Source organism: Zootoca vivipara, chromosome 2 (genome assembly GCF_965207765.1).
Source record: "Zootoca vivipara chromosome 2, rZooViv2.hap1.1, whole genome shotgun sequence".
NCBI classification, from domain to species: Eukaryota; Metazoa; Chordata; class Lepidosauria; order Squamata; family Lacertidae; genus Zootoca; species Zootoca vivipara.
This window is the reverse complement of record NC_142584.1, coordinates 53,180,501-53,195,739: the sequence shown is the minus strand read 5'-3', so window position 1 is coordinate 53,195,739 and position 15,239 is coordinate 53,180,501. Positions and strand designations below refer to the sequence as shown.

The 15,239-nt window shown below is 41.2% G+C and overlaps 2 protein-coding genes across 4 annotated transcripts in view; both read left to right on the top strand.

The window, feature by feature from the left end:
• Positions 1 to 9,393, top strand: part of LOC118080344 (organic cation/carnitine transporter 2) — a 28,538-nt gene extending 19,145 nt beyond the window's left edge. Inside the window, exons 5-10 of the mRNA XM_035105411.3 lie at positions 88 to 214; positions 3,795 to 3,895; positions 5,473 to 5,687; positions 6,627 to 6,809; positions 7,087 to 7,222; positions 8,085 to 9,393. Of these exons, the coding sequence (XP_034961302.1) occupies positions 88 to 214; positions 3,795 to 3,895; positions 5,473 to 5,687; positions 6,627 to 6,809; positions 7,087 to 7,222; positions 8,085 to 8,172 (850 nt within the window). The 3' untranslated portion in view covers positions 8,173 to 9,393. The remainder of the gene's footprint in view (positions 1 to 87; positions 215 to 3,794; positions 3,896 to 5,472; positions 5,688 to 6,626; positions 6,810 to 7,086; positions 7,223 to 8,084) is intronic.
• Positions 9,394 to 13,383: 3,990 nt separating this feature from the next.
• RAD50 (RAD50 double strand break repair protein) overlaps positions 13,384 to 15,239 on the top strand; it is a 126,772-nt gene continuing 124,916 nt past the window's right edge. The window contains exon 1 of one of the 3 annotated variants that reach the window (XM_035105403.3): positions 13,384 to 13,715. The gene's annotated coding sequence lies outside the window, so the exon portion shown is untranslated. The remainder of the gene's footprint in view (positions 13,716 to 15,239) is intronic. The other 2 variants (XM_035105408.3, XM_088661883.1) reach the window with 2 other exon arrangements.

Here is a 15,239-nt window from a genome sequence, read left to right as displayed (position 1 = left end):
CAGTTAAAGTCTTTTTGACTGTGGTGGTTTGGGATGTAGGCTTAACAACCCTGGCTGTTCTGTTGAAGTTACGTTGAAACATCACAGGTTCATTCCAGAATCGCCTCGATGGCTGCTGTCTCAAGGCAGGATTAAAGAAGCAGAAGACATCATTCGGAAAGCTGCACGAAAGAACCATGTTGCTGCTCCAGATGTAATATTTGACCTCATTGAGGTAAACTTGCCCATGTGTTGCATCTGTTTACATTTCCTTCCCAATGTCTGGATATGGCAGTGCCCATTAAAACATTCTGCTTCATGAGATGAAATCTAGCTCTCCAATAATGAACCTATTGCCTATACATTCATTTCCAACCCGTTTAATGTTATATGAAGAGCACTCTATACTGTGGGCTGAATCCAACTAAGTTCTACTTAAGAGTGGACCCATTTAAATGAATGAGCCTCCGTTAATAATGTCTTATTAACTTCAATGTGTCTATTCTGGGTAGGATTAATATTGGATGCAATCCTATAACTTGTGATTTGGCAACATCCTGGATTTGTCTCTCAGCTCCTTTAAAATGCAGCACTTTACTTATTCTTTATGTTAGGCTGGCATATATGTCATGCTAGGACCTTTTTAGATTATCTGTTTATAGTACAACAGGTGTTATTTGTATTTATCTTCCCTGTTTCAGGGATATTGCATTTTTTCAACAACACACAAATCACAGTAATTGTTACACATCACAGTGGACTGGTCTCCCCTGTAACCCACCCTGCTTGAGATTCCTCAGAGTGCCAGGACATTCTTGCTTCAGAACAAATCTGGTAGGCCCTTGGTTCTTAGAACTCATGAGCCAGCTTCATCCTTCCTATCAGCTTCTCCTCTCTTCCTGTGCCTAGGTTCTTCCCCCATCCTTCTCCTAGACCAGGCATCCCCAAAGTTGGCCCTCCAGATGTTTTGGGACTACAACTCCCATCATCCCTGACCACTGGTCCTGTTAGCTACGGATTGTGGGAGTTGTAGTCCCAAAACATCTGGAGGGCCGAGTTTGGGGATGCCTGTCCTAGACTTCCCCCTGTGAACAATTAACACAGAAATTACTAGCGCTCCTTCCCTCAATACCGCCCTCCTGGGTCCACTCCACCAACATTCCTTTTGACCCTCCTACTTAGCCAGTCAACATTCTTGGCATCTACAGCATTGAGGTAGAGGGAACCACCCTCTTCCTTGCCTATTAGGCATGAACTGTGGCTCTATAATAAGTACCAAACGCCATGGGACATTTTCTGCAGCCATCTCTTCTTCTGTTCTCTTCCTCTATTTCTGTCGCCTTCAGACTTGTACAGTGGTACCTCGGTTTGCAACCGCAATCCGTTCCGCGGAGGCGTTCGCTCACCGAAGGCACGTTTCTGCACGTGCGTGAAGCGCCAATAGAGCACTTCTGCACACGCACACGCTGTGTAGATCACTTCTGCGCATCCGATGCCGTGGAACCCGGACGTAAACACTTCCGGGTCCACGGCGTTCGCTCGCCGAAGCGTTCGTAAACGGAGGTAGTCGTAAACCGAGGTTCCACTGTACTTCCCTCTCAGTATTTCTGGTTTATTTCTACATGCTGAGAGAGAAGATTTGTTCTTTAACCAGACCTTGTTTATTGCTGCAGAAGCTTCCTGCAAGAACTCACCAGTGCCTCCTCACAATCCTGTTCTACAAAAATGTAAATTCTTCCCAGCGAAGAGTCCATTGTGTTTTGATGTCCTGAGTGAAATGAAACTGTTCTTAGTTACTGCCCATAATATCAGCAATAACAGTGCAGTTCTACCATGTCCATGTTACGCTGAGGCTCAAATACCACGAAACATTTCTTCAGACTCCCTGCTGAGGTGAATCTGATAGGGAGTTCTTCATACTTTATCATGAGACAGTTTGGGATCTTTTGAGTGCCCTCTTTGCTGCTCTCCTGTTCTGGAGCATACAACCTCCAGCCTTTTATTTGCAGGGAGTGGCTCAGAGGAGCTACCCACCACAAGGCAACAAAGCTTTCACATCCGTTACATGTGCACATGATATCATGCTATTAGCTTTTATTAAAATTGCTGAATTGTTTTACACAGTAATTTGCAGTTAGGGTCATGGTTTGAACTGCTCATTAGAGGAATCCCCCAGACAAATAATTGGCAGTTCATCTTCCAACACAAACATGGCAAGTGATGTTTAATAAGGCAGCTGACATGTGCCTGAGAACTCACACTGACCCTCCTGCAAGCTCCTGCCTGTGAATACTCTGGATTTTTGGCATAGTACATGATTGATTGATTGATTGATTGATTGTTGGATCAAAAAGAAATTCAGCAAAAATCTAAAGCTTCAGGATAACAGTACAAGAGAACAAGGCAACAGTGTTCTTTTTTAAAAAAAACACCCATGACTTTACATTAAAATGGAATTAAGTTGAAAATGTAATTGCTATACTGTATTTAGTTTTACTACGATAAATATATATTTACAACTGGAGGCAGCCCTGTTCAGGGAAGTTTTTAGTATGTGGTGCTGTGTTGTGTTTTTACTATTTTTTTGTTGGGAGCTGCCCAGAGTGGTTGGAGCAGCCCTCTCAGATGGGCAGCATATGAATAAAAATATAATTATATTATTATTACTTTACATAGTCCCTTTGCAGTCACATGATTGGGTTTATATATAAGTGCAGTTGAGTATTTTAATTGAAACTATATTATCATCATCATTTGCTAAGTTCATTTTTTTCTCCCATTTCCCTCTAAAATTTGGACTTCTATGATGCAGTATAATAACAGCATATTGATATTAGTTGTATTCGGAAACATTCTTCCCATATGGAGCTGTTTGAGTTCTGCACTTTTTCTGAGGCTTTTCTCGTTGAGCCTTCTCTGGCTTAAGTGCTGCCAGTGAGCATGGGAGGTGGCTATTTCAAATGATGCCTAAACTGTGGAATAGCCTTCCAAGAGAGGTTCATCAGCCCTCTTTGCCTGCTTTTAAATATGTTCCTAAGACTGCTTTTTTCTATCAGGCATCTGGTCAATACCACTTCTCCTATCAAAATCAGAGAGCCACTACCCCTTCATTTGCATTTAAGTAGAAAATAGAATTCTTGGGTGATCCAGTATTTTGTACTTTAGTCCTGAGTCAACTCCTGTACAATTTGCTGGCAGAAGTGGAATGAACTTTAAACTACAAAGCAACCTGCTTAGAATGCCAGTATGTTTTATACATTGATATAAATTAATCACACATGTACAGTTTTATGACACTTCCTACTGATCAATCTGTGGTTTGCAGCCTAAAATCTTGCAAATCTTCCACTATTTTGTTCAAAATCCATATATTAAACTTGCACACAACTTCCACGCAGTGACTACAGTTAAACTTGCTGGATACTTTATTCTGACTACAGTTAAACCTGCTGGATGCTTTATACTGATCCCCAGCAGAAAGCCTGAATTATGGCAAAAAGCCTTTTCAGTGCAGCCATGAAAAATTAATATAGTGTCAGTCACAGAAACCAGAAAATGTAGTTTCACATTTATTCTAAACAAATACCAGATCACGCTACCTAAATACCAACATTTCCAGGAGCTGTCATTCAAATTAGCAATGGCCACTTCTGCACTGAATCATCAACCATATAATTTTTTAAAACAACACTTAGCAGCAAAGATTCCTATTTACCTTGAACATGCAACTGAAATTTCCTGCTGTATGAAAAGCCACTTTATTTTAGAGAAAGAAAACAGGTTTTCATGTGTGCATCTGTAATTTTTGTCTATAGGTACAAGATGTGACTTCCCAGGACCAGCGGTCATACAGCATTCTGGACCTATTAAGGACCCAGAATATCCGATCTATCACTATCATGTGTGTGATTTTATGGTAAGCACTTGATGAACAGACACAAAGCTTTCCTTTCCTTATGAAACAGCTGATTCCGAGCAGCTTCCCCCAAGCTGGTGCCCTCCAAATGTCATGGGGACTGCAACTCCAATCTTCCCTGACCACTGGCCATGCTTCATGGGGCTGATGGGAGTTGTAGTCCAAAACATCTTGAGGAAACCAGTAGCTGAGACAGTGACCGTAATCACACACCTGTAAACACCCAGGAGCCACATTGCATAACATTATTTACGTATAAGTGTGTGTGTGTGTGTGTGTGTGTGTGTGTGTGTGTGTGTGTGGCATTTCACATAGCTTATTGAAATGTCTCTGCTCCAGTCTAAATCCCAAACTCTTATCTATTATTCTAGCTAGCATTTGCTTTGAGAATTTCTACCAAAGATTCACTCACCTTGGTTTTTTTTGTGTTTACTGCAGCAGATAAACCCTGCTGTTTTGGAGTTGGACACTACGCTGTCACAACCAGCATCACATAATTTGTCTGCTGCCGCTTTACTTTCAGTGGCAAGTTTAAATTCACATCCACACATATATATAAAACTAACATGTCAGGGGGACATTTATGGGCTCCACCTCCTTGATTTGCATATTTTGAATGTATAGAGAGATTTGTACATGAGGGAGCATTCAGAGACTGTGTTCCTCACCTGCAATCAAAATTGGTGCAGTCTGGTAACATGCACTGGCGGAGGGAGGTGAGTGCGGGGGGGGGGGGAGCACACCACCCCCGGCAGCGCAATCCTGGTGGGGTGCCATTGCAGGCGGCGTGCCATGCCCCCAGGGTGCATGCCATGCCCCACCCCACCTACTCTCCACTCCCCGGTGCCGGAGCATGAAGCTCCGCCACTGGTAACATGTGAAGCTGCAGATCATGTGTGTGTGAGGTCTAGGAATCCCTTTAGTTCAGCTACCTTATGAGAAATCAGTTAGTTCACACAGCTGTGGAACTGGTATGTTGTATACCCATGCTCTTCACAACACAACTAAAGTAACATTTGAAACAAGCAAGCTGCCCGGAGGTCTAATTAATGCAATGCTTACGCCTCAGAAAAAAGAGAAGTGCTGCCTGATCAGATTGCTACATATCCAGACCTCTGTTGGGTGTCCCCTTCTCATGCCACTTTGAGTGTAGGAGAGGAGGGGAAGGACATGTTCCCGGGCCACACTGTGAATGAGCCATTACCCTGGCAAGGTGTCTGAGCCCCTGGGATTAATACAGTTGGGACTGGACAATAATGTGAACACCAACAAACGGAGGCAGATTGCATTTCTTTCTACTTGGGAACACTTGCTATCATGTGTAAAATGTATGTACGTTTCCTTTTAAAATCTGTTGATTTTATCAATATTTTGATAATTTCATTATGTTTCTAAAGCCAGTTTTATTGTCATTTTTAATGAACATTTATGCAAACCGCTCAGAGATTATTATTATTTAATTTGCCAGTGTATAAATCTTGCTAAATAAAACAAAACATACTTTTAAAAGCCTAGTCCAATGCAGCACTTTTTCTGAGGCCTCCTAATATTTATTACAATATAGCTCTGTCTTTCAGGACGGTCATTGCCATTGGCTACTTTGGCCTCTCTCTGGACACCCCTAACCTGCACGGAGACATCTATGTCAATTGCTTCCTTTCGGCAGTAATCGAAATCCCAGCTTATTCCATCTCTTGGCTGCTCCTCCATTATCTTCCCCGGCGGTATTCAATGGCAGGAGTCTTGTTCTTAGGAGGATGTGTCCTTCTCTTCATTCAGTTCGTACCTCCACGTAAGAACATTTTACTTGATGTGAACTTTCCCCCTACTTTTGTAGATGTAATCCACAAGGACAAGCAGGTTGAACTGTGGGCATAACAGGTAGAATAGTGAGCAGGTGACTGTACTTGTCCATTAGAGCACAGTTTAAAATACTGTAGATGCCTATTCTGCTTGTGTTCATTACATCTGAAGACCAATATAAGACAGAAAGGGAGCTCACAGTGCTGAGAATATGCAGTCAGATTTGCTTCCTTATGTTTATTTTGATTTTGGGGTTTTATGTTTGATTCTGTATTTAAATTGTTTTTACACTTATTTCTTGTCAGTCTCCCAGGGACCATTGTTACATGGTGTGGCACACAAAGTTTGTACATAAATAAACAAATGAGCTCTCTCATTTGTTCCTGTTATACCAGCAACTGAACTCTAATCTGACAATCTTTTTATTTGGGGTGGGGTTGTTCTACCGGTATCAGCCACTTCACATTGTGATTTCAGCTTTTGAAAAGAACAATATATTGGATATTCTTTTTGAAATGCCAAGTGATTCATAGTCTAGGTTTTGATTTTGGCTTTTTGCTGCAACAGGCTAACATGACTAGTCTTTGTGAATCTATTTATTTATTTATTTATTTATTACATTTATGGACCACATTTTCCTCCAAGGAGCTCAAGGTGGTGTACATGGTTCTCCAACACAACGCAACCCAGTTTTGTCTTCACAACAACTCTGTGAAGTAGGTTAGGCTGAGACACAGTGCCTGGCACAAGGTACCGCCCAGTGAGCTTCTCAGCTAAGTGGGGATTCCAACCCTGGTCTCTCAAGTCGTAGTCTGACACTCTATCCATTACAACACGCAAGTTTAAAAGAAGTAGGATAAAGTGAATGGCAGAAGGCAGGTAAACTTACTGACACTTCAGTGACACATAGCTTGATTCTCTTTTGTAGACCTCACTATGCTCTCCGTTACGCTGGTGATGATTGGAAAGTTTGGGATCACAGCCTCGTTCTCAATGGTTTATGTCTACACTGCTGAGCTCTACCCAACGGTTGTGAGGAACATGGGAGTTGGTGCCAGTTCAATGGCCTCCAGATTTGGCAGCATCCTCTCGCCTTACTTTGTATATCTTGGTAAGTTGCCAGCTATCTTATTTTCTGCCAGGCAAAGTACCACTACTCTCCCTTTTAGTGCTACAAGCTACTCGGTTCAGTATTATTGCAGGGTACAATGAATAGTACGGGCAAAGTTGATGTACCATTAACTAAATCTTTGTGTTGAGACTCTCCAGGTAAGCTTCCAAGCAACCTTAGAAGTCCTCAGAACATAGTTTGCAAAGAACTGGTCTGTGCAAAACATTGTGACAATAACTACTTATTACTTCCCTTGCCCCCCCGTGCTTCCTACCAGGTGCATATGATAGATTTCTTCCCTACATTCTAATGGGAAGCTTGACAGTGCTAGCAGGAATTGTCACCCTGTTTCTTCCAGAAAGTCACGGTATGCCTCTCCCAGAAACCATTGAGCAGATGCTAAGAGTTAAAGGGTAAGGAGAAACCATTTCTTCCATAATTTAAATAAAACAGTATTGCAGCCAGTATCATTGTGGGTCATGCTGTAAAAATATTGGGAACCAAATTATAGAAGAGATTAGAGCAGTATATACAGAGCAGTCGGCAGTGTTGCTTAGAGATCTGAAAAAGAGGTTTCCACAAGAAATAATGAAAACAAGGAAAACAGATGGCTTAATTCCTGAGAAACAGTGGGGTGGTATGCCAGCTAGATAAATCTTAATTACTTATCTCTATTGTAGCTTCTTAGATACAAACTAAACACTCTAATTTTAAAAATACGCTCAAGGTGACCAATTCATTATGAAGGAGAAGCAGGCAATTGGATCCTTCTCTGGGTCAGAGCCCTTCTCCAGTTTCCCAATGGAAATTCACCCCCCCACACACACACACACACTGTTTACCTCCAGAGATGCAATTGGCAGTAGCAGTTTAGGGGATAAATATCACCATGGCAGGGCGCCGGACAATGTTCAGAAAGAAGCTGTTGTAAGAATCTAATCTGGACATAGCTGCCAAGTTTTCCCTTTTCTCGTGAGGAAGCCTATTCAGCATAAGGGAAAATCCCTTTAAAAAAGGGATAACTTGGCAGCTATGAATCTGGATTGGTGCTCCATATGAAGTGGCCAGCTGAAGCATACTTTTTACAAATTTAAGGTAATATACTATGTTTTTTGGGCTGTGCGGCTAACCAAAGTCAAAGTTTGGTTTTACCTGTAGATGACAAATCTGCCTATTGAATGAGACATTTCCTTGAATGTAAATGTGAAATGTATGACAGCATTATGCAAGCTTTTGCTTTAACAGTTTCCTGTTTTTCTTTCTATTTATTTACAGAATTAAATACAAAAACGCATCTAAAAGCAAAAGGACATTAACGGCGGAAGAAGAAAATTCAGTGATTATAAAAGGCACAACTTTCTGATCAAGCTACATACCCTATTATGAACTAAAAAGTACCTAGACATATCCTTCAATTTACTTCCAGAAAGGACTAATGGAAACACTTTTTCTATAATCAACTTATTTATTAAAAGCACATTCATTTTTGTGAATGTAGATACTGTATATCCCACTGTGGGATCTCTGCCAGTAATTGTACGGGTTACAAGGAACAATATCCGAAAAGGTAGGGGCAGGGAAAGCCTGTTTGCCATTAGGACTGTTGGCAAATGTCCTTTTTGTAAGATTAAAGCATGCTTGAAGTTCTAGATGGATGGACTGACTTTACTATTCGGTTCATTCGGTGCACAATGGCAAAAAATGAAACATGTTATTGAATTTAAATATTGTTAAGTGTCATCACCCAGCTTGGGGTGCTGCTTCTGTTCAGAAAACCTGAAGCTTGAAATGATGTGGATACTAAATACTACACAAATGATTTTATGCACTGCTTATGCTGATTTTTAAAAATCAACATCTGTTTTAGAAATGGAGAGGTGGTTTTCATGTGCAAAACATTGACAGTCTAGTTTTGTTCGCAAGCCTACTTATTTCAGATGTAGTTTTAAATAATAACCACTAGATGCAGTTGTTTGCATCTGAGAATGATGCCTTATTTAGGCTTATATTTATTTTTTAAGGATTACATTGCATCTGTAATGCATCTCTTTCAATATTCCATTAGTCAATTTTTCTATAAATTGCCTCTAATTCTGAAAGGCATTGGAAACTAATACATATCTGTATTTCCAAATAATTTGGTTTTTTCCCATCTCTGCCTGAAATGCCTTCGGTTACATACTAGGTATGTAATAAAGTTACTTTATAATGCAGTACCAGTCAGGTGCCTTCAGCTTACTTAAAGACATAACGGTTGCCTTTTGCGAACAAAGTGCATTATTTTAAATGAGTATCATGAATGATAACAGCAAGTCTCGTGTGTGAGCAATTGTGTCAAATCTACCAAGAAACACTACCCATTACTGGGGAAGGAGTTACCTTGATTACATTTGTTACTTTACATTATGACACAATTTAAAAACTATGATACAAATATGGTGCATTTTAAATAGTTTGATATAAAGTCACATGATATTGTATTATTGTTTTAATAATTTGTTAGCTGCCTCAGAAGTTTTTAATGACAGAAAGGTGATACATATATATATCTTAATATAAATAAAATGTGATTTTTGTAACCAGAGTTGCTAGACAGCGCTTACTTCTGTTAACACAGCTGTTTGCAGACATTCCATAAATTGTGATAATATGTGAAAGTTATCCTATGAATGTAAAATTCTTCCCCGTTCTTCCCAAATGCTGCTCATGCCAGTTTTGACTGATGCCTACTGTAAGGCTGTCCATGTGATGGTAACATATACAGGGCCAATTTTGGTACCTTTTGAGTATAAGTATTCTAAATAAATGATAAGGAAGACTGTGAATTTCCCAGCACTCAAGTTTCTGAGTTTCTTAAAGCTGGCATTCTTATTCCAGAGAGAGCAGCTACCTACCATACTTATTTTATTGTGGAGATAGGAATAGTGTTAACGTTACCTGCAGAACGGTACCCAGAAGGTCACTGCAAGATGTGTCAGAAGTCCTTCACTTGTGGAGGATGGGGCAATGGCAAGTGATGTAGGATGTTGTTTGTGGAGTTCCTCAGCCTGCAGAAACAATCTGGCCTCCACCTGATACCTTTTGAGGCCCACCTTCAACAAAAACCCAGGATTCCAGACTAGTCAAGCTGGCCAGCATCCTCTGGAGTACTTAACATTTCAAACTTCTTAGAGTCTTAAAACAAAGGTGTGGCCTGCCAGCTCTTATAAGGACAAATAACAGTGCCCACAACTCAGAAAGCCTCAAAAGAAGCACAAATGGAGACTCCTGAATATAGTACTGATGACATGACTCTCAAAAATTAATGGAGCGGATGGCTGAGATATTGGACAAAACACTGGTAGAATTGAGGACCTACACTGAGGCGGAATTGAGGAGCTACATATTTGGCAAGTGTATCATTCATGCCACAAAATGACTTCTTGTAAACTCCTGAGCTGTAGCAGGCAAGTTAAGATTTCTGGGGAAAGTGAACTTGGTGCAGGTAGAGACTTCAGATAGTGGGCATTGGATTCCATTCCTAGACACAAACTGTGTTCTTTGCTGTACAGTGTGGCAGGCAAGCCACAGCTAAGCAACGATGCAAGAGGGAGGCTAGGAACTGTCCTCCGTGACATTGGTAGAGGAAGGGAAGTGGGGATGCCCTCCCAGCAAAGCTCTTCCATTGCCATCACATGAGCCCAAGGCAGTTCTATTCTGTCCATGGTATTTCTTCCTGTCCTTGTAAGATGTTATCTCTCTCCCCCCCCCAATTGTTGCTGTTATCTGTCAGAGATATAGCAGAGCTGATATCGCATTGTTCCAGAAATTTCTCCATCGCTCTGTCCCGTGCTTCATTGTTTTGCACCAAGAACTTTTAACAACAGCTGCAAAAGTCACTCTGTCCCAGTAAATAAACAGTTTCCACAATTTTTCCTCTCAGCCTGGGAAGAAGAGTGGTCCGTCAAACTGCACATGACTCAATAAAGAACCTTATCAGTTCCTTGGCAGCTCACAGACTCCTTTCATCCTTCCTTCCAGCTGAAGATATACAGCCAGTTATCCTTCCAATTAAATTAAATTCCAAGTCCTCTTAGCGTTATTCAGTTCACTTCATAGATAATAAAGGATGGGGAAGAGTCAGCTCTAAGTTTCCATCGTAAACCTTTTGCAAAATTGAGCTCCCCTCCATTTTTTCCTTTATTTTTTACTCTCACAGTTCCATTTGATGTTATATTCCATATTTGTAATCTCTTTTCTTCCATCCTGACTTGTACAAATACCGGTATAATTTGAACTAATGTTCCGAGGAGGGTTGCCGAATCATGAATGTAGAGAAGAAAACATTAAATAAAGAAACCATAGGATCCCATCCTCCGCCCACACACACGTCTTTTGCACCAAATAAGTCCTTGCAGTTTATTCTGCAGTTTGTGATCTCATCTCTTCTAGCACATGCCTGTACTTTAGTCCAATTAAGCTCTAATTATCAGGAGAGGCTTTGCTTCTAAATGGCGGGGTTGGAGGGTTTTCAGCAGGCGAAGTGCTTTGTCATTCAGCGCCTCCCTGCCCCCCACATTCCATGCTGGAGCGAGAACCTAGACTAACTGCGAGTGAAGCCCATTCCTCCCTCCTTCCCTGGGGGTATTTGCATGGATAATTATCCTCAATCATCCTTGTTTTTCCTTCGCCTACAATCTCCCACTGTTGTGGGGGCTTCCTCCATTAAGACAGAGAGGAACCGGAAATGTATCCCTCACCAACTTCCAGCCCTTTTTACCAGAAGATGTTGTTGCACAAGTCTCATCTTCATACCAGGTTTTTTTTAAAAAAAAAAACTTTTTGAATGTCTACTTCAGTTTCTAATGAATTTCTGCAACTATTAAAGGCACAGGACACCTTCAAAGAAAAAGATTGGCAAGCCTACGCATCCAGCGCTGAGCTACAGGGAAGTGTACTCATTCTGTCAACACCAGATCCCATAAAGCCTATTGTGTATTTAATATCAGCCAGGAGGGAGAAGAGCCATTGTATCAAATCAGGCCATTGATCCATGTAGCTTAACATTACTATGATGGCAGTGGTTTTCCAGGATTTCAGACAGGAGCCTTTAGGCCTACTGAACCTTACATGGCCAGAAAGGAACTCTTTATAAGCCTGAGACCCAAATGGCGAAATCAAATTATTACATGCAGTCGGTGGCTTTTGTATCAAACTTTGATATCCATCTGATTTCTGGTCATTGCATTTTTATGTCTATGTTTTGCATCTCAGTCTCTACACATTTCTTAAATATATCTTTTGTTCTAACCCTTTATGGTGCAGTTCTGCGAACACTGTATTTTCTTCCTAATTTTTTTTTTATTCATTTGCTTTCCCCCTGTTTGCCGTTTCGAGGTGGGTTCTGGGTGGAGAACACAAGGACAGGAGAAAAGTGTTGAAATGGGGCTAAGGTTAGCATTTTCTTGCCAACAAAGGTCAGATAGATGTCTCTTGAGAAGCCCACAAGCACAGCTTGGCCTGCCCACATAATTTTCTCCCACGCATTGGGTGTTCAGAGATACTGCCTCTGGATTTGGAGGCTCCACTCAACAGCAATGTCTAATGCCATCACAATGGCTAATGCCACTGTCCTGGAAAGCCTTCTCCTCAACATCAGTTCTGTAGAGCTGGGATTAGTTGCTCTGTTATGAGGAAACGACACTTTGCAGATGCTCAGGAATTATAATCTTTATTATAATTTTCCATCATGCCCCCTCTGAAATGCTAAATGTTGTTTTCTTTATTACATTTTGTATATTGCCTTGAGATATGTATAGGGTTGCCAGACTCAATAGAGGACAGGACTTCTGTGCCTTTAATTGCCCTGCTCTCTTTTGAGTCTGGAAACCTTAAAGAGAAACCAGCAGACCCTTTGTTTAATTTCCAAGCAAAGGGTCTGCTGGTTTCTCTTTAAGGTTTCCAGACTCAAAAGAGAGCAGGGCAATTAAAGGCACAGAAGTCCTGTCCTCTATTGAGTCTGGCAACCCTAGATATGTATGTGGAAGGTGACGGATAATCATCATCTTAAATTCAGTTTCCACATTTCCAAAGCAACTTGCCATTTTAAAAAAACAACCCATGAAAATTAGTCAGCATTTTAAGACAAACGTATCCTAATAAGCAAATTTTTGTATGCAATTTTGGTGAGTGTACAAATTTTTGCAAGCAATTTCCCCTAATGCATTTTTGTACATGTTGAAGAACTGCATTGCAAAATTTGGAGAAGTGCAAAATTCGGAGAAGAGCAGAAAACACAGACATGTGTTTCTGTTCAAGCACTGGTGTGAGAAGCAGGTATTTTCCCATTCAAGTGCAAACAAAAGCAAATTTAATAGATGAAGAACACCAAGAATTATGTTTGTGAACATGGCAACCTTGTTTGCCCATGGCTGAGCATAAGTGATAAAAAGAAGTTTTGAAACTAGCCTTGAATTGAGGTATACACTTTTGCTTTCTCAAACTACTCTTTTCCTCCCTTTTCCCAGCCTCCTTTTTTCTCTCTCTTTCATTTGATGTTAAGGTCTGAAGCAGGGCAGAAAGAAAAGTGAAAGCGATAGTAATATGCTTTATGTTCGAACGGCAGTCTCAGGTTTGACTCCATTTGTTATGGAAGATGGAAGCATAACAGAGAATGAGCCTTTTAATCATCTAGAAATTGCCCAAACCTGTAAGTTCAGCCATGATTGCAGTTGCCAGCTGTCCCTGTTTATTCCCCACCCCTGCCTGACCAGCTAAAGGATATTTGAAGACTGTTGGGGGAAAGAAACAATGCCTTGGCTCATATTGTGATTATTTGTGTGATACTATGGCTGCAAAAGGAAACAAGCATTATTCTAGAGCTGGAAACCATCTTCAAAAGCTCTGAACCAGAAGAAGCTCTAAAAGGTAAGTTTTGTTTTGTTTTGTTTTGTTTTGGTAGATCCAGAAATGGGGAAGGGGGGAAGAGCAGGCAAGCTTGAAAGCCTGACACCCCCTCCCCACTTGCTATAGTTGGAGGCCTATCCTTGAGACAAAATAATTTTGTGATGCTCAGAAGCTAGCTCATTGTTTCCTGATGTTCAGGTGATTCTAACCACAATGTGACGGTCCTTTTCCTCTTTGGATTCTTTCTTCCTGTAATCTAATTGCATAGTGTAACAAGGGTATATAGTGGCCAGAAAGCCTTTGTCACTGTCTTTCTGTTTTTCTTTGAGAGTATGTAAATCATTTTCTGACCTGATGGTTACTTTCTAGCCTTTGAAGCCAAATGGGTTTTTTTCAAAGTGTGTTCATTTGCTCTGTCTGAACACACACACTCACTCTCTCTGTGTGCTTCAAGTGTAAGAGAGAGGAGAGGCTCATCCATACTGTTGTATAATATGGAGAGTAAACTTCCTGTATTTCTATTAATTCCCAGTTGTCCATATTACATTCTCCTCCTGCCGTCCAACACCATTCCCTCCATCAATCTTGATTTTCTCTCTCTCTCTTTTTGGAGTATCCTTAATATGAGAAAATCCAGCTGGAGAGATTTTATCATCTGTTGTTGTTGTTTAGTCGTTTAGTCGTGACCCCATGGACCAGAGCACGCCAGGCACTCCTGTCTTCCACTGCCTCCCGCAGTTTGGTCAGGCTCATGTTCGTAGCTTCGAGAACACTGTCCAACCATTATCATCTGTAGCTTTAATATTTTCCTTAACATTCAAGTATGCAGCATTCTTGGCCTTTGTAAAGTGATTTGAGCAGCTTGTCTGATCAGGCACCTCAGGTTTTTGCTTCTTTGTCTATGTGACTTACAACTGCAGCGAGGCATTTGCTTCAGATTCTGAATCGTGGCTGGAGCGGTGCCTAAAGTGCAAGGACAAATCTCTGTAGGCTGCAGACACATGTGTGCAAGGCTAAGGCCACTGGGACGAAAGCACGAGAACTGTCAAAACTGCACCAAAAATTAAAAGGCTGGTGGGGAAGGGGTTAAGCAGCCTCTTCTCTCCACCCCGCCCTCCACTTTTCTATATACGTAAATATTTAGAACTGTTCCCTCCAGATGCTGCTTTTCTTTTCTCAAACCGGCTGCCAGGGCTATCTGACATTGTATGTTAAAGGTTCTGCTTTGCTCCATGACCTCTCCCTTGAAGCAAATAAATATCGCTTGAGTATAAAAAGAGAAAGCCCAGGCAATCTGCAAACAAGTGAAAGTGGGCGCAGTGGCAAGATTACTGGCTCTTTCTAGGGAAATGTCTGGAGTGTGAAGATTTGCAATGTTTTGCCTGAGGGTGGATTTGGGATTCTTCCTCTCTTCGTGTAATAAGGGTAGCTCTGCTGGCTGGAGTATTGTGTGTGGTGTTAATTTGCCTGTTGTGCTGCACACTAGCACAGTGCAGGGTGTTTTGCATTGTGCAGAAAAATGTCCCAATAAATCACGATGCCGGC